This window comes from Protopterus annectens, chromosome 1.part0, assembly GCF_019279795.1.
Source record: "Protopterus annectens isolate FY-2018-M chromosome 1.part0, PAN1.0, whole genome shotgun sequence".
In the NCBI taxonomy this organism is placed as follows: Eukaryota; Metazoa; Chordata; order Ceratodontiformes; family Protopteridae; genus Protopterus; species Protopterus annectens.
In genome coordinates, this window is record NC_056725.1 from 1772359793 (window position 1) to 1772378988 (window position 19196).

Sequence of the window (19196 nt, forward strand, 5' to 3'; positions counted from 1 at the left end):
GAGCTCCCAAGCAATGTCTGAGGCATCTGTCGGTAAAATCTGACTCGCCTCTGGCCGGGTCACAGAGAGTCCCTTGTTTAGGTGACATTCCTGAGCCCACCACAAAAATTCTCTTTGAAGGCAAGGTATTATTTGAATGACAGTGTCTAAATCCTGGCAGTGCTGTGTCCATACATTTTGAGATACCATTGTAACTTCCTCATATGCAGTTTGGCATTGGGAAGCACCAGAATACAAGATGCCATGAACCCTAATGCTTGAAGGACTGTCTCTGCAGTCAGCACGGACTGATGAGATAGTTGATGGAAGTAAAGTGATAGATTCTTTTGTTTGTCCGGGGTTAAAAAGGCCATCTGGGCTGCTGTCTTCAGTCTCACACCCAGAAAGCACATGTCTTGAGAGGGTACTAGACTGGACTTTATTTCGTTCACAGAATACCCTAGGCATCTTAGCACTGCTATAAGATATTCCAGATGCTGTAGAAGGTCCTCCTTTTCTTGAGCCAGAATCAGGCAGTCGTCTAAATAAGGATAGATTTGAAGTCCTTGTAGCCTGAAGTAAGCTATCACTGGAGCCAGAACCTTTGTGAATACTCTGGGCAGTAGATAAGCCAAAGGGCAATGCAGAGAACTGATAAAGAGAATTTCCAGCTCGAAACCGCAGATACTTCCTGTAACTTAGCCTGATAGGCACATGAAGGTAAGCTTCCTTGAGAACTAAAGTTACCATCCAGTGATCTTTGCCCAGCAGGGGTAAAAGCTGTTGTAACGTCAACATCTTGAACTTGGGAATGTCCAGATAAGTGTTGAGGAGAGATAAATCCAAAAGCAGTCTCCACGTGTTCCCCTTTTTGGTACGAGGAACATGCGAGAATAAAATCCTAGGCCCCTTTCTGATACAGGGACTGGCTGAATGATGTCCAACACCCATCTGTCTGGAATAATTAAATCCCAATTTTCCTTGAAAAGAGACAGTCGTCCTTCCAAAGGAGCTGCCAGACGAGAATCTACTGGCAGCTGAAAAGGCAGGTCATTGGGTCTGGTTACGAAGGACTGACCCCTGCCCTCACCAGAAGTCTGAGCAGGTGAACTCCTGTTCTAGGCCTAAAAGAACCTTGAGCCCTGCCCCTACCACGCCTAGACCTACCCCTAGACTGGGAATCATAAGCAGGATATGTCCACCCCTTAGCAGGCCAATTTCTACTAAACTTCGGTGGCTGTACCTGCAAAAAATCTTTAACAGTTTGCATAGACTTAGCTTTGTCCTCCATTTTCTTTAAAACTGCTTCCACAGGTGAACCAAACAACACATCAGACTGTAAAGGAGCATCCAAAATCCGTGTCTTAACATGCTCAGCCAAATTTTGATCCCTCAACCAGGCATGCCTGCGAAGAACAGAACTAGTGGCAGCCACCCTCGAGGAGGCCTGCACAGCATCAAAACCACATTGCAAAGAATGCTTGCCCACTTGTTCAGACACATAAACTAAATCCAGCAAGTCTTTACAATCAATACCTTCCGCCAAAGCATCCACCTTAGATTTCAATTGTGAAAGGAGATAATTTTGATATTTCAGCATGTGAAACTGACAATTCAACGCCCTCATGGCTAGAGTGGAAGAAGTATACACTTTCTTACCCCACCTATCTAACGCCCTTGCCTCTTTGTCAGTGGGAACAGGATTTTTAACCACAGAGGCCTTAACACCTTTAGGCCCCTGAGAAACAGTTTCTGGGTCCGCCCTAGGACTCTTAAACAAATACTTATGAGCTTCGGGCACCCTATAGTACCTATCAGGTTTAACAGGAGCAGGAGGCAAAGAATCAGGGTTCAGGGAAGCCTCTGCAAAAACATCTTCCACCACATTCAACACAGGAGGTATAGCTAAGGGCCTATGCTGGGGTAAAAAGAATTCCCTAAGTCTCTTCCTGGAATCAGAGTAATCCTGGCCTTCCCATTTAAAGTGCTCCCTCATGGAATGCAGAGTCTCTGAAAAGAAAAATCCTCAGGAGGAGAAGCGAAGGAGTGGCATCATCCACATCAGAATCAGAATAATGAGGATACTCCAGCAAATCTTCCGAGAAGACTCAGAAGCCCCTGCTACCTGTTCAAATCTGTCAAACTCTGGTTCCACTCTAGGCCTCTTATCAGGAGGGCCCATCGAACCTCTAATCATAGTAATCAAATCTTCTGCCATTTTAACCATATGTTTCTTAGTTACAGAACCCGAAGGCTAGGAGAAGCCCGTACTGAAGCTGAAGTTGTCTAATTTCTAAAAGAAGTTTTGGCAACAGAAGGAGAGGCACTAACTACTTTGGGAAGAGAGGGAAGAATAGTTACCTGAGAAGCCCCTCAGCCTGACCTGCCTCCTGAGAGGGTACATCCTGTAAAAGTAAAGTTTCTGCCTGAGATTCCATAGAAACTCCTGGCAAAACCTCTGGCTCCACTGAGCCATCTAAAGAACCGGCGTCCGGGACTGCCGGTTCATCAACCCTAGGCTTCGCTGTTTTGTCCTTGCGCTTCTTGGCGCCGGAGCATCCGGCGGCATTTTATAATTGCAACGCTTCCCAAACACTAATCTGGCACAGTCTAACCTCCTCTTAATAGTGCGTTTGTTAAACCTAGCACAAGAGCGGCAACCAACAACGTCGTGCTCAGGCCCTAAACAAGGTATACACAATGTATGGTAATCCCTATGAGGTATTAGTTTCCCACAAGAAATACAGTTATTCACTTTTTCTGACATCCGGTTAAATACTGAGGCAAGAAAAAACCAAAATGTTCCCCAACGGGTACTTAGCCAACTCTGATTCGGTCTGAAACTCCGGTTTCGGAAATATTTCAGAACGCCAACCTGCACTCGCAAAACTGCGTCTGCATCGGACCACGCGGCAAAAAAGACTGAGGATATGACGCCGGTCATGCGCATTAGTACCCTGACGTACTGACGTCAGTCTAATGCGCCCTGACCGACGTCAGTCTTATACTCTGGTATTCGGGCCGACTGGATGCGGACTATACCCAATAGTAAGGACTGCAGCAATGGAAAACGAAGAACATCGTGTATAGGGGTGAGCGGCTACGAATGGTTTGAGTGTAACTCTTTCATTCAAGCTGTGCCCTTTATAGCTTTGTAATCATATTAGCCATTTATTCTCTCTTTCCTCGGTGTAATTCTTGATGTTACCCAATCTATTTGACTTCTTAATCAACTCAAGTATGGTAAATCTAAACTTATGTAATGTGCCTTTCCGTAGTATATGGCAGGCTAAAGCATTTTTCTCATTCTCCTTGTTGATGGTGTAGACATGCTCCCTGACACGTTCTCTTAAACTTCTGTTAGTTTTGCCTACATAATAGCATAAACATGCCTGACATGAAGCAACATAAATCACATCTTGCGACTTACAGTCAGCATAAAAATTGAGGGGATAAACTTGATTTGTGTCAGGATGTCTAAAACTATTGTCGCCAGACATAAAAATGCACTGGTTGCAATTCCTGCAAGGAAAAGTTCCTTGTCTATCTGATGTAATCAAATCTCTATTGTTATTTTCATAACATAATAGCCTTTTTAATGACTTTGTATTTTTGTATGAGAAACTACGTTTTTCTCCTACTGAGTTACTTTCTCATCCATTGTTAAAATATTCCAGTTCCTATTTATTATTCCCTTAATCCTTGAAGTTTGTGTTTCATGTGTGCTGTACCCTCTTGTTATAAGATTGTTAACCAGCATCTCTTGTTTAGAGCTGAATGTCTCTTCATCGGTGGTAAGGCGGGATATCCTTAAGCTTTGTCCTGTTACAATACTGGAAAAAATATGTTGAGGATGCATGCTGGTACGATGTAAAATGTTGTTTCTCCAGCAATCCTTCCCATATATCTCAGAATGTATATCTCTCCTACTTTTCTGAATCAGAACATCAAGAAATTCAGTTTTAAAGCTAGAACTTTTACATTCAAAACTTAAAAAATCAGTTGTTCCATTGATATATTGGATAAAGTCAGTAAGTTCATCTTCACTACCCGCCCAAACAAGGAGACATCATCTACAAAACGTTTATAAAATTGTTTTATGATTGTCATTACCCATTACATACATGTTTTCCCAATAAGCTAATACAAGATTAGCATAGGAGTTTGCACATGGGGTTCCCATGGCAACCCCTTTTGTCTGTAGATAATATCTTTCTTTATATAGAAAAACATTGTTAGTAAGAATCAATTCCAAAAGTGCCAAAATTCTCATAACCAGATGCCTGGGTACTTCCTTCTCAATTAAAAAGAGTCTCAAAAAATCCATATCAGATGTATTGGGAATACATGTGAACAATGAGACTACATCTAAAGTTACTAATAAATCAGTGTCGCTATTAGTATCTGACATGGTTATATAATTACCATAGCACTCTAAAAAATCTTTGGTGTCCCTCCTTTTCAAAGGCTTCCAGAATAAGCAATTTGAATTTATAGACAGTAATGGTTCTTTTTCCCTCCCTTTACCGATACGGAAACGTTCTCATCTAGGTACAGACACACACGGAATCCTAAGTATCTCAAGTGAGCCGTGACTACTGCCATACACTTGGTGAACAGTCTGGGGGCTGTACTGAGATCAAAGGGCAGAGCTTGAAACTGACAGTGACTGGCTCCCAGCCAAAAGTGCAAATGACTCCTGGATTGCCTGTCCATTTTTATGTGGTAGTACGCATCCTGGAGATCTATCGAGCACATCCAATTGTCTTGTCCCAGAAAAGGGAGTAGTAACTGCAGTGTTACCATCCAGAACTTTGATTTTCTTACCGACTTGTTTAATTTACTGAGATCCAGCATGGGTCTCCAGTCCCCTGTTTTCTTTGGAACTAAAAAGGTCAGGATCCTATTTGGTCTGTGGGGACTGTCTGGATGACTCTTTTTTTTCTAGCAACATTTGTATTTCTAGAGTTGCCTGTTCCCTTTGACTGGATGGAACATCTAGGATGGTTTTCATGTTTGGGACAGAGAAAGAAAAGGGTATGGAGTAACCTCTGGATACGATGCTTTGTACCCAGTTGTCTTTTGTTATTTTTGCCAGGCTTCTGGGTACAAAGATAAGCGACCCCCGACTGCCTCCAGAGATAGACGGGCCTCCTTAAAGGGCTTACCAAGGAATGATTCCTTGTCTCCCTGATTCTGTGGATCCCCTCTCCTGCATGGCCAGCGTCTTCCATTATTGCTTTCCCCTCTGCCCCTGAGGGAAGAATCACCACGTGTGTCCTGAAAAGCTCTCTGGGATTTTCAGAACTAAATATTTCCTCCCTTTTGACCTTTTGGATAAGGTCTAGAAGGTAGGGGAAAACGGACTCCTACAGCAGAGAGAGTTTTTCCTTCCTGTTCACACCTAGTTAGTGTGTCTTTGACTTTTGGCCCGAACAAGGATGAGCCATCGAAAGGGGCATTAACAAAAGAAGATTTAAAGGACTCCGCAAAGTCACACAAGCGCATCCAGGAATGTCTCCTTAAGGAAATTCCTGAACCCACTGCCCTACTCGCTCCATCCGCTGCATAAGAAATGAGTCTCATGGAGGAGTTGACCAGTGAGTTTAAGGTAGAGAGTTGACAGGAAACCTTCGCTGATACCCCTTCTGCTACTAAACCTTGGAGAGTATCTCCTAGCTCCTTCAGGAGATCTCTCTGAAGTCTGGAAAAGTGAGTGAGATAATTCAGCGATCTGAGTGCAAAGGTCGCTGAAGAAAAGGTCCGCTTTCCATATCTGTCCATCATACAAGACTCCTTGTTCGGCGGATGGACAGAAGAGGACGTCTGTGAAAGTTCCTTCTTGGTAGCCACCGCCACCATCACAGCATCTACTGGGACACCCTTTGTAAGAAAACTCTTATCTGTAGGGACTGTTATGAATTTGTCTGACCTCCGGAGAACAGGCTCCACTGAGTCTGGAGACTCCCACACCTTTTGACAAACTAGATCCATCAGTTTGTCGAAAGGTGGAGACACCCAAGTGGCGGAAGGGCGAGATCCAAAAGCCTTCAGGTATACAGACTCCTCCTCAGAAGGACTGATGGGCTTCCAGCCACCTCTCTGTTTAAATATTTCCAAGATGTTTATGAAGGAGACATCCTCAGAGGATGACCAAGATTACCCTTTTGACTCAGCAAGGTCTTTATCGGCTGTGATGGACTTCTCTGGGGAGTCTAAATGTTTCAACTTGCAAAATCTCTTATGAGGAACCTCTTCAGAAGGGTATTCTGGAGAGGTTTTGGAAGAGAGGGGTTCATCCAATGTGGCATCCTGAGGCCTAGAGTCTCCGCATCTCTGTGGATGCAGTAGTGCCGAAACAGACACCGGTGTCTTTGGGGGAAGAATATCCAGACCTGAGAGAGGACCTGTCTGTGGAGACAGCACTCTCATCACCTCAAAAGCCCCTGGCCCCCTGATCTGAGGAAACTCACAGCTCTGAAAAACCAGAAGGCATTTCCAGAACCCGGAAGGATGGCTCCGAGGCAGATGTAGGAGCCGAGCTCACCCGCGCCGAAGCCCTAAGAGGCAAGTTGGGATCCAACAAAATCTGGGGAGCTTTCCTACAGCATGATGGGATAGGGTTACAGCCACGAGCCAGTGGAAGACCTCAAGCTTTTGTATAAGGCCGAAATCGGTTCCGAACCCAACCAGTTAAGAATGAAGGCAAGACAGGACAGCATCACATCTAAAATTTTACAGTGAGCACAATTTTTCAGAAAAAAAATTCTGGTTTAAATCTGAAAAGTTATACCAGTTACAGCTATGAAAAGAAATGTCTACAGAAATGCAAATTGATGTCAGCCAAATTCACAACTGCATCTACCTTGTTTCACAGGCTGGATCTATGAAGGAAATCCTTGTCAACTCTTTGGGGAAGGCAGCTGCACTGAAGATCCAAACAGAAGACAGAGCTGTAGGTTTCACAAGGTAGTTTTTCTCCCTCTCTTTTTTGGGTGGGGGTTAGGAAAAGCATGGAGAAAGATCATTTCTGAGCCATCAGGTTAAAAAGACATACATCTAATCTAAAATGGCTCTCCTTAATGTAACTAGAGGGCAGTGATGGGATGGCCAGATAATACTGATCTCAATCTGTGGACAACATTTAGGACACATTATAAGAAAAACTAGTGTAAACTTAACTTTAGGTCATTTTGCATACCACTAAGAAACTGGGCTGAACTGTGTTGGCACTTTAAGACTGGATATCCCGAGGACCAGAATAAGAGGAGTGTGTAAGGGGACAGAAAGAAAAGTACAAAAGAGACAAAAAGGGTCAACAGTACTGAAAGGGTAAATTTGCATATTCAATTTCTGATACGCTATTTATCTAAATCAGATGCACATAGCACATGGGACTTGTTCTTGGTAGCAACAGGCTTAAGGCACAAAGTCCTGGCTAGAATGAAGGTCTACTGCAAAATATAAACTCATCCGTGCACCCACACGTACACTGTAGAGAAATACAGGAACATTTCTGAATAAACATACACAAATGCAAAATAATGCAGGTGTTTGTTCATACAAAAATTAGTCTGCACAGACACAGATGTGCACATTGTAGTAACACCTAGAGGAAGCATTTCTGAATAAACATAATGTAAATGCAAAATAATGCAGGTGTTTGTTCAGAAATGAGCAAGAGTGAGCTGTTAGCATGGATGTATGTTTCAAGCCCACCAAGTAGAACCCAATTTGCAAGAGACAGAAGCTGTATAATAGGATATTTTATCATTTCCTAGAAATGCACTAAAAATCAGTGCCACACCGACTGCACTCATTCTACCGCTAAGTATATCCACTACATGTGATAATGAAATAAAAATAAATAAATAAATAAATTATGTTACCACTTGGTGCAATACCTAGACTAAGGGGTAATGACCAAATTAACCCCCCATTAGAAACAGAAAGCATAACACTTAACATCTTGATTATGTACTAACCAGATAATGGAAGAATTCACTTTAATCATTTTATTAAAAGCCATGCCATATTATACCAGGATATATACAAGCATAATAAACTGAATAAACAAAAAATCACTCAAAACCACAAAAAATAATGAACTGCAACTGCAGTAGCAGCCACTTTATTAGTCAGAGGTTAAGTGCTTTCGTCGGACCAACGCCTAACTTCATCAGAACAAGCAAATTTAATTGACATTCATTTAAACACCTTGTAAAATATCACATGACACTCAAAAACACACCTCCCAGCTAACTATTTGTGTGTGTGTGTGTGTATAAAACACATTTCAAAGAAATGGTGCCTACATAAAACAAACCAATATCTTTTTAAACTATAAAATACAGTTTTTAGATTTTTAAACATAGCATAAGCATAAATAAGATAAACAGTGAAGTATACTTGCCTAATTCAAGTCTGCTAATTTTATCATTTATTGTTTTCAGTTCTTTCATCTCTGCAGTCTTGCCGAGTCCTACTAAAAAAAAAAAAAAAAAAAAAAAAAATAATTATGAAACGCTATCATCAGACAAGAGAAGAAGGTGCCACAAGGAATTTAAAAAAAAAACAATCTTTGCTCTAAAGGTGTGTGCATCAAAATACTTCAAATACCTGAAACATTTGGGTCTATATTAGAACATCAAAGTTTAAAAACTTTGAATGTTCTAATATTGACACCTCTATTTACTGAAAGCTGAAAGCATCGAACATACAGAACAGCAAATTTTTTCCTAGGGGAAAAAATTTGCTGTTCTAAAACACATACACACAACACAAGCACACCAAACAAACAGCAATCCACACACATACACCTAAAATCTTACACCTAACCCTACACTAAACTATACACACACAACTAACTATCCACTTACCTTAATCCAAACCCTAACCCTAAGGTCCGTTACACTCACCTCACCCGCACCTTAACCCTAACTCACCTACCCGCCCTAAGCCTCACGTCCACACAATTACACACTTACCTGACCCGCGCCGTAACTCTAACTCACCTACCCCACCCTAACCCTCAAGTCCACACAACTGCACACATACCTAACTCGCACCCTAACCCTAACTAACCTAAGCCACACTCAATCGCACACTTACCTGAACCCGACCCGTAACTTTCCACCACAGCACTGAAAATACTGAAGCAAGAGAAATGGACAACCGAATTCTTTCCCTAGGAAAAAATTTGTTTTTCTGTTGCTTCGATATTTTCAGCTTTCGCTGAATGGGGTCGATATTAGAACATTCGAAGTTTTGAAACTTTGATGTTCTAATATAGACCCAAACATTTTAAATATATGAAGATCATTCAGATCCCACTTAAATGCAGTACCACCCCCATCAAGTTAATGAGGATGATAAGTACCAATGGGACGGAAGCCTGACGTCTTCTATTCTGATTTACCTTGCATGAAGCTGAAAACTAAAATAATTTAACTGGTACAAATGATACAATATCTTCAAAATCTTATGGAAAGAACTGCGCCACTAGCTCCTCAAATGGAATGACACAGGTCAAGTGGATCACCAAAAACTGTCAGGTTTCCACAACTGTAACCAAAAAGGTCTCAAGGATTGGAAAACAACTTTATTCACTTCTAACTGCACTTTCCAATTTGGAACTTTAAAATTAATGTGATTTGAAAGCTGTACTGGTATCACACTGTAGTGGATCAGTTTATATTCCTGGATGCCAAGAGCACCATAGCTGTCCCCAATGAGTATGCCACTGTGGAATGCAGAAGGACAACAATCTAAATTTCTAACAATCCACTGCACAAAACATGTACATATTTGTTTAAGATACATGATGATAAATAAGGCTACCCATTGCTTTTTCAACAGTTACCTGCTTAAAGACACTTACCACTGGCAGAGGAGAAAGCAATTAATTGAAATGACATCTGCGAATACTGCTTTATTTCAGGAAAGTATAGTTGCATACCTCTCAAATGTACATTTTTTCACAGTGTCTCCAGATTTTTGCCTCAAATATTTGGTCTGTTAGTCATAAAATCTGTGGTTTTCTGGCAAATCACAGAGGGCAGAAGTCATTAAATATGAACAAATAATGACATACAGGTTCATGGGTAGGTACTAGGCTATCGGCCCAAGGGCCTAAGTAAGCCTAGCCAACAAGGTTCCCTGGCTTATGCCACCCAAGAAAGTTATTTTCATGTGCCCTTGTCGAGCAGAGCCACAGAAATGATCCCCGGGGTGTATTTCCTATTTCTCATCCACTCACCAAGAGTTTTCTTGAAGAGTGCTAATGAGGAACTTTGCTTGACATAGATGGGTAGTTTGTTCAAGAGTATGGGAAGTCACTGGGACAGGAATCTATCCCTCCAACATGTCCTGTTTATTGTGGTGACAAGGTTTAGGTCCCTAGAGCGTGTAGCTCAGAGGGATTGGGATTTCTTTACGTGTAGCAAGTCCAATAGCTCTGGGTTTGACATAGCTCTATATGTTATGCAGAGATCACGTCGGAGTAGGCGATATGCTACGGAGTAAAGCTGGAGATTTTTGAGACCGTCAGTGTAGGGCATCTGTTTGAGGCCAGTAGTCCTCTTTGTGAGCTACTTCTGTGGCCTTTCCAACTGCTGCAGATGTCTTGTGAGGTACATTCCAAAAGGGGCGTTGTACTCTATAATGGGTCTAATGAATGCCGAGTAGGGGAACAATGACCTCTTTTTTCCTGGATGAGAACCCTTTTGTGATGAGGTGTGCCATGTAGAAGGATTTCCTGACTACTGTGGTGATGTGATTATCAAAGGAGAGACTACTGTCCACCTGGGTCCCAAGGTCTCTTATCACACATTCGGCATTAAGTAGACTGCCACCTATGTGGTAGTTCACGGGTACACAGTTTTTACCAAAGGGGATGACAATGCACTTTTTGGCATTGAGCTTGAGGCCATGGCTCTGACACCAGGCATCTGTCTCAGTGAGGCCCTTCTGTAGGATGTCCACATCATTTGGGGACTCGACTATGGCTCCTAGTTTGCAGTCATCTGCGAACTTCATTAGCCAAAGGCCTTCTATGTTATCCTGTACTTCAGAGAAGTAGATACCAAACAGAAGAGGTACCAGGACTGAACCCTGTGGTACTCCACTTGTCACTGGTTTGAAGTCAAATTTGGAGGCTGCAACTTTTACAGTGTGGGTTCTGTCAGTGAGCCAGTTGGCAACCCATCATGTGATGTAGGGATTTATACCTAGTTTAGTGAGTTTAGCTATAATTCCAGAATGGGAGATGGTGTTGAAAGCCTTGGCGAGGTCAAGATAGGCTGTGTGAACCACCTTAACCTCGTCTACGGCTTTGGTGACTGCCTCAAAGAAGTCGATCAGGTACAGGAGCCATGATCTTCCTTTCACAAACCCAAACTGGGTGGGGTCCAGAGTCTGGAGGTTACCAATGTCTTTGTTTGTGAGTTCCATAATGATACGTTCCATGGCCTTGCAGACCAGGCTAATAGGGCGATAGTTCCTGGGATCAGTGGTGGCTCCCCCTTTGTGGAGTGGGATAACTGTTGCTGTGTGCCAATTCAGTGGGCACAAAGCCTGACATAAGGCTATGATTGAACATGGTGCTTAGGTGGGGAGCTAGTTCATTCTGAAGTTCTTGTAAAACACAGCCTGGGATGTTGTCCGGTCCCATGGATGCTGTGTTTTTGGCTTTAGAGAGTGCAGCTTTTACCTGTGTAATTTTGATTACAGGGACTCTGCATTCTTCCTGTACAGATATGGGCCCTTTAGGGGGTGAGAGGGGGCTAAAGTTAGCATTGAACCTATCTGCCAGGATGTTGGCAATATCATTTGCTTCTGTAATTTTCATGCCGGTGTGCTGCAACTCAGAGCAGATCTGGGTGTTGCCATTGAGATTCTTGACATAGTTATAGAATGCTTTGTGGTTATCCTTAGAATTAGTGGCGATTTTGTTTTCGTAGCTAGCTTTGTAGGATCTTATAAGGGATCTCGGCTTATTACTGAGGCTGACTAGGGAGCTCCTCCACTCATGGGATTTTACTCTCTTTTGCAACGGTTTCTTCCTTCTGTTGTAGAGTTTGTTTATGGCACAGGACCACCAGATTGGCTTCCTTTTTTTTGGAGGATAGCATCTTGGTTCTGTTTGGGATAGCACGATCCATGCACTCATGTAAGTGCTTATAGAGTGCATTTGTGTAGGATTCAGCAGTTGTAACTGTACTGTCCAGCTGCATGTACGGTTACCACCCAACACGTTGTCAGTGGGAAACTCACGGGTTGAGCTTTTTCATCCCATTGCCCACATTGTCAGGCAGTGGGACTTTAAAAGTCCCGTTTTTCAGTGTAGCTGAATTGCCGTGGAAAAGCTGAAAAGACTTCTGGTTATTCCACGGCAATGTGGCTACGTCACCAGCCCGGACCTGCAGTTAGAGGTATTCCCTGTTAGGTCCGGGTGGTGTAATTCAAGCAGCAATTGGCTGCAAGGATGGAAGGGGGTGTGGATTCACGTCGGAAGAGCCCTACATAGGTCGCAGCTGTAGAGCAGTTAGATGAATGCTCTACAGCTGGTAATAACTTCAGAATCGGAAAGGATTGAGATAAGCCAGCAAGGAAGCCAGCCAAGAAGCCAGTAAGGAAGCCAGCCAAAAAGCCAGCAAGGGAGCCTGCTAGCCAGCCAGCCAAGAAGCCAGTAAGGGAGCCTGCTAGCCAGTCAGCCAAGAATCCAGCAAGGGAGCCTGCTAGCTAGCCAGCCAGCAAGGGAGCCTGCTAGCCAGCCAGCCAAGAAGCCAGCAAGGGAGCCTGCTAGCCAGCCAGCCAAGAAGCCAGCAAGGGTGCCTGCTAGACAGCCAGCCAAGAAGCCAGCAAGGGAGCCTGCTAGACAGCCAGCAAGGGGGCCTGCTAGCCAGCCCAGCCACTCAGCAGACAGAGAGACAGTCATCTGGCTAGCCATTCCAGCAGGAAGGAAGCCAGCTAGTCCAGCAAAGACAGTGATAGTGGTAAGTACATAGTATTTTGTGGCTTTAGTTATTTAAAATGGGAATATCGTGCTTTAAGTTTTTACTGTTTAGAGGTAGATGGGGGAGCAGTATGCAGTATTTAAATCTGTGCAGTGGTTATTTTGAGATTTTCAAGTAGTAGATTTTAAAGATATAACACCTGTGTGTATGTATATATAATTGTGATTGTTGTTGGGGGCATGACTGGGAAGCATTACTTTTTAAAGGCTGAACCGTGTGTATAGAGGTTTTGTTTATTTCTGGTGGAAGGCAGTCAAATATAAATGTAGTGTGATGTATTTCTATTGTCATAGCTTTTTCAGGGTACTTTCTTGTTTGCAGATAGAAAATGTTTGAGCATAGTTTGCCCTTTTTTGTGTGGAAGTGTGTGCAATTAATGCTGTTTTCAGGAAGTAAGGATATACTGTTTAGGTAATTTTTCCTATTTTTGCAAGTCAATGTGGATGTGGTACAGGTCTACCTTTTGAGGGGGAATGTTAATAGCTAACATGGTGCATATATTATATTGTAAACCACCAACGACCAGCAAAAACGATAGTGAACACGTGGTAATGAAGAAATAATGATTATTTATTTATAATTCCTCCAAATTCAGACTGGTTTCGGCTATTCAGCCTTTATCAATAAATACAATAAAGTTTTTTTGAATGAAATGTAGCAGCCTGCATTTATACTAGTCTCTACCTGGAAGCAGTATTACAGCACCACCCAGTGACTGGAGTATCAAAGTGCATATTCCTTCTTGATTAAACATATTACCAGTGACATAAAAATGCCAGAGGTGTAAATATTAAGTCATATTTTAAAGATAAAAATCATATTTTGAAGATAAAAATCAAAGCTCTGGAAGTCAGCCATCATATGGACATACATATTACAAGGTAATAAACCAATACCATGGCCAATATTTATGAATGCATATCATAGTATTAAAAAGTAGAAAATATATACCACTAGTATATAGATATTTTGAAGGGTGATAACCATATGTTCAAAAGAGCTAGATAATAATGAACCAAGTACTGATCATATAATATATTACAAAATAAGGCCAAAAGAATATAGTGGCCTCATTCTCAGCTATATTATAGATTATAATGAATAGAAATAATATGCTTGTAGATAATACAAAATCAACATTGTAATTGTACAATACTCAATGTTTGGAGCCATCATGCCAGATACGAATACCAAATCATACATATACATGTTCGTATCCTGAACAATTTTTTATCATGCTTTATTGAGTATAATATGAGTGTTGGTGGGCCTAACCACCATTGAATGTTTCGTGCTGATTCTTGATCTATATAAATGTTTGATGTTGTGACCATGATTATGAAATCCTCCAGTATTCTATGAAACTCACAGATGGTCATTCAGACCTGGGGGGAATAAACATCCAAGGTTGGTTATCCAATATTGTTCCTTGTGGTTTAAAATGGTGTGCCAACCCTGTTGGTTGTTCCTGTCTCCCTGAATTTTGTCAATGATCATGAACATAAACTGGGCATTGGGATGTTGTATCGTGTGTGTCTGTATAAAGCATTTGTTTCTTTTTTGTTCCTCATGTCACTACGATGTTCTGTCATCCTTATTCTAAGAGACCTAGAGGTTTGACCAACATAAAAAGCTTTACATTGGCAGGTAGCTAAGTAAATAACCCATGTATTGCTGCAATTACCAAACACCCTAGTTTTAAATACACGATTGGTGTTGGCACTGGTGAATTCTTTTAGTGTACTGAATTGTAGACAGGAGCAGCAGTGATCACGTTTGCATATATTATATTATATTGCCAACTTGCTGAAGCTGTTTCAAGATTGTTTTCATTTATAGTTGTAAATGTGTGCATTTTATTTTTATAATGCCTTTAATAAGGTTAAAATGTCCTGCTTTGCTTGTAATGCGTGAATATAGAGGTGCTGATTTTACTTTGGACTGTTTATTGCATCACTGTGCTGGGTAAATTACTATTAATTGCTATGTTTTGAGGTAAAAGGTGTCCATGGAGTCTACGGTACATTGTAGTTTATTTTAGCTGCTCTTGCAAGAAGTATTCTTAAAAGTTAAATGTTTACGGACTTTTTCCTCTTTTTTTTTTTTGTGTGTGGATGCATGCTCAGAAGTTAATGCAGTGGTTTGAGTTTTCGGTATGCTGTAATGTCACAGTCTTGTACCCATAACTGTAATACTGCATCTCTAACACCTCTGGTGATGTCGTGGTGGGGGTGTGGCCAGTGTCATGTTGGTCACACCCCGTGTCCTACTGGCCACACCCCCATGTCCCACTTTGGCCTTGTTAAAAGGTGGCAATACTAGCTGCATGGGTGTCATGAAGTTCACCACTTCTGTCTTAAGAAGCAGGAAGTTGGCTTTGGAGAAATTTTTTACCATGATTTCCTTAATGGGGGGTGGGGGGATGTGGATATCTAGAGTGATTAGCTTATGGTCGAATTGGACCAACGAGGAGTTGACTTCAGGTGTGGAACACCAGTCACTCATGTTGGTAATGACTAGGTCTAGGATATTGTTGCCCATGGTGGGGGTATGGATAAGTTGATTCAGGGCATTGGAATTTATGAATTCCAGAAAGCGTTGAGCGAAGGAGTTGGTACACGGGGTAGTTTTCACAGTTAATGGTGGGGTAGTTGAAATCACCCATTATTACGCTGTTTGGTTAAACGCTAATATTTTCCAGTATATCAAGAAAAGAGGAGTGGGAATCCTGGGGCATGGTGGGGGATCTGTAGCAAGCTACAATTTGGATTGCAGTTTTGCCCAGTTAGTTGCACTTGGATAACCTTGGATGCATTACGCTGAGCAACTAGCCTGAAGGTGTGGATATCCTTAATGAATATGGGCACACCTCCGCCTTTGGTGCTCCGGTCCAGGTTAGATGGCTGAAAAGTGTGGTATGAGTTATAGCCTGGTAATGCAGGGGTGCTCTCTGGAGCCTTCAACCAGGTCTCAGTCACTGCACAGATATTGATGTTCTCCATTTTAAGGAGTTCCTAGAGGGAGTGCATTTTGAGATTTAGACTTCTAGCATTGAGTAGCATTACCCTCAGTTTTTGCTTGCCTGTTCCTGTTACAGTGGTGAATTTATCATTTGAACTTTGCCTAAAAAAGGCACTATAGGGGCGGCAATAGCCTTAGCCAGTATCCAGAATCCCAGGGGCGACAGGTGCAGGCCATTTCTGGCAAAAAATCGTGGTCTGTCGACCATGTCATCCCAAGCAGACAGATACTGGATCCCTTTAGAATGACACCAGAAGCTTAGCCAATTGTTGAAGTCAATCATTTTGTCCTTGTACTGCAGTACTAGTATCCTTCAGAAATGTATGTTAACACAAATCCTGTTATTGTAGCAGCTATCTAAGTTTATAAGAGCAATATTTAAAATCCATCCCTATATTTTTGGGCCTTTGTCCCCCCATTATTTTAGGTTTTGTCTAGATTTCTTGCATTAGGAGTTTGAGAGGTATGTACAGTTGTATAAGTAAACTTAGCATAAAAATAATGTTCAAATAATCACTACTGCAATAACCTTAGCTAAACGGGTAAATATCCTGCACAGGACACAACAGCCAGCCAGCAACCAGAGCCTAAGGGCACCTTCTATGCAACCAGACCATTGACAATTCAAACGGAACAAAAAAAAAGTTATGTAGTCACCATAACATTTCATCTGTGTTATCCATTTTCAGTCTTCCTCAACAAGTGGGTTTGGTTGTTTTTACAGCTCATGGGTAATGGAAACTCTCAAGCTCCTCCCTTACCCACAATGCTCTAGTCCCCTATCATACCTCATATCTTGTTTGTTGGTCTTATAACTTCATAGAAATTTAGAAACAGCACTAGGATGACAAACCAATATCTGGAGCTCAAAGGCAGGAAAACTGGTTCCCTTAGTATCTTCTCGTTCTTCCAGAAGTCACAAACCAAATGGTAGGGGGGGTTGGAGGGAGGGGGGATTGAGGAAGAATGAAAATGGACAACATAGTGAGTACATAATGTCTTTATCTGATGTTGTTAATTTTCATTCATTCATTAACAAGTGGAACAGAGTCCCCAGCTACCTGAATTTCAGGAGGATTCTAAGGAAGGATATTCCTGAGCACTGTTGAGCACTGTTGAACCAAAGGCTGCTCTTCCGTTCCAGACCAGATTCAATTTGTGACGCGTAATAAAGGTACGAGGATTAGCCCAAGTTGCAGCCATACAGATTTCGTTCATGGAAGACCTGGATAAGAATACCAATGAAGTTGCCATGGAGCTAGTTGAATAGGCTCTTAAAGGTTTTGACAAAGACAAACCAAATTTGTTATAGACAAAGGAAATGCAATCAATTAACCATTTAGCTAAAGTTACTTTGACAACTAGTTTGCCCAATTTTGATTCCACAAAAGAAACAAATAACTGATCTGTTTTTTCTCAGATTTTTTTCTATGTAAATAGAAACGTGACTGACTGTGAATATCCAACAAATGTAATGCATTCTCTCTCGTTCATGAAATTTGGAAAGAAAACTGAAGATTAATAGACTGATTGATGTTGGATTCTGACACCACCTTAACAAGGAAAGAAGGATGGGTTGGTTTGTAATGCTACCCTACCATTATGAAAATTTTAATAAGGTGGCTTAGAAGACAGGGCTTAAAGTTCAGAGACTTTGAGTAGAGTTTATAGCTATTATAAAGATAGTTTTCCAGGTTAAAAATGTTAGTTCACACTTTGCTAATGGTTCAAATGGAGACAGAGTTAAATTTTGTAACACTAAATTCAAATCCCATGACCGATTTGGATCTTTAAAAGGGGGTCTAAGAAGAGAAGTTCCCCTTATAAAGGCCTTACAAAGTTTTGAAGAAGCTAAGGAGGAGTTATTTGTTCTTATGCAGAAATTAGAAATAGTAGCTAGTTATACATTAACAATCAAGGAACTATCCCCTTCATTAAAAATTGCAGCCAAAAGCTCAAGAACTTTAGGTACTGGTGATGATAAAGGATCAAGGTGTCTTTGTTGTGCCCAAAAAGCAAATCTTTTCCATTTACTCCTGTAAATTTTCCTAGTGGAAGCTTTATGGGAAGACAAAAGAATGCAATGTACACAGGAAGACAGCCTTGATTGTCTGGCTATCAATGGAAGTGGAGAAACCATGTGGCCAACTTTAGGCCTGAAATGTTTGGTTGAATCATACCTGTCGGGTGAGACAGAAGGTCTGGAATTGGATCTAGAATCCATGGTGGTCGAACTAGAAGATGTAAAAGAAAGGGGAACCAAATCTGATGAGGCCAATAAGGTGCAATGAGGATGCCTGTGCTCTTCATTCGAAATGCTTTCTGAAGAAACTTGGGGATTAGAGGAGTTGGGGGTAAGCATAAAGGAGACCAGAGGGCCAGTCATGGAGAAGAGCATTTCTTGGTGATTCCCCTTGTGGGGAGATCAGGGCAAAGAATGCATTGCACTTGTTGAGGGGAGATGCAAACAGGTGGCAGCAAGGTTGGCTCCATTGGCATAATATCTTTACCACAACTCTGGTGTTCAGAGACCACTCGTGAGGCAATAAAATGGGCCTACTGAACTTGTCTACTATCAAGTTGGATTTGCCCGGAATATGCACTGCTATCAAAAATCGATTGGATGAGATCGCCCATTGCCACATACTCAGAGCTTTTCGACACATGGGGTAAGATCTGGTTCCTCCTTATTTGTTGCTGTACCATATCACTGACATATTGTCTGTCTGAATCACAATAGTCTCAGAAGGGAGAGTCTTGAAAGGCCTGCAAAGCTAGGAGTGCTGCTCTCATTTCCATAACATTGATATCCGTGTTGGCCTCTTCGGGGGACCAGATGCCTTGAACTGTCTTTCCTAAGAAGTGCCCATCCCACCCAATTTGGGAGGCATCCATGGTCACTATGGCTTTGGGCTGAGGAAGAATGAAGTGACGGCCTTGTAATATTTGATCTGAGTGAATCCACCACGAGGTACTTTTTACATACCTGAGCTATTCTGATCTGGGAGGATACATGTGGTGTACAATAGACCACTGAGTTGCTAGGGTCCACTGAAGAGTTCTCATGTGGTATCTTGCTAACTGAACTATAAATATTGCAGTGAACACAGACCCTAAGGCTTGAAGAATCAATCAAGCTGACAGAGAAGAATTTTGAACTATACTTTTGACTTGAAATCA

At 41.8% G+C, this 19196-nt stretch overlaps 1 protein-coding gene across 7 annotated transcripts in view; it reads right to left on the minus strand.

Moving 5' to 3' along the window:
• CEP43 (centrosomal protein 43) overlaps positions 1 to 19196 on the minus strand; it is a 2274574-nt gene that overhangs the window by 418185 nt on the left and 1837193 nt on the right. For 6 of the 7 annotated variants that reach the window (XM_044069434.1, XM_044069407.1, XM_044069390.1 and 3 more), the window contains one exon: positions 8393 to 8464. In XM_044069434.1, coding sequence (XP_043925369.1) covers positions 8393 to 8464 — 72 coding nt within the window. The remainder of the gene's footprint in view (positions 1 to 8392; positions 8465 to 19196) is intronic. The other variant, XM_044069398.1, reaches the window with a different exon arrangement.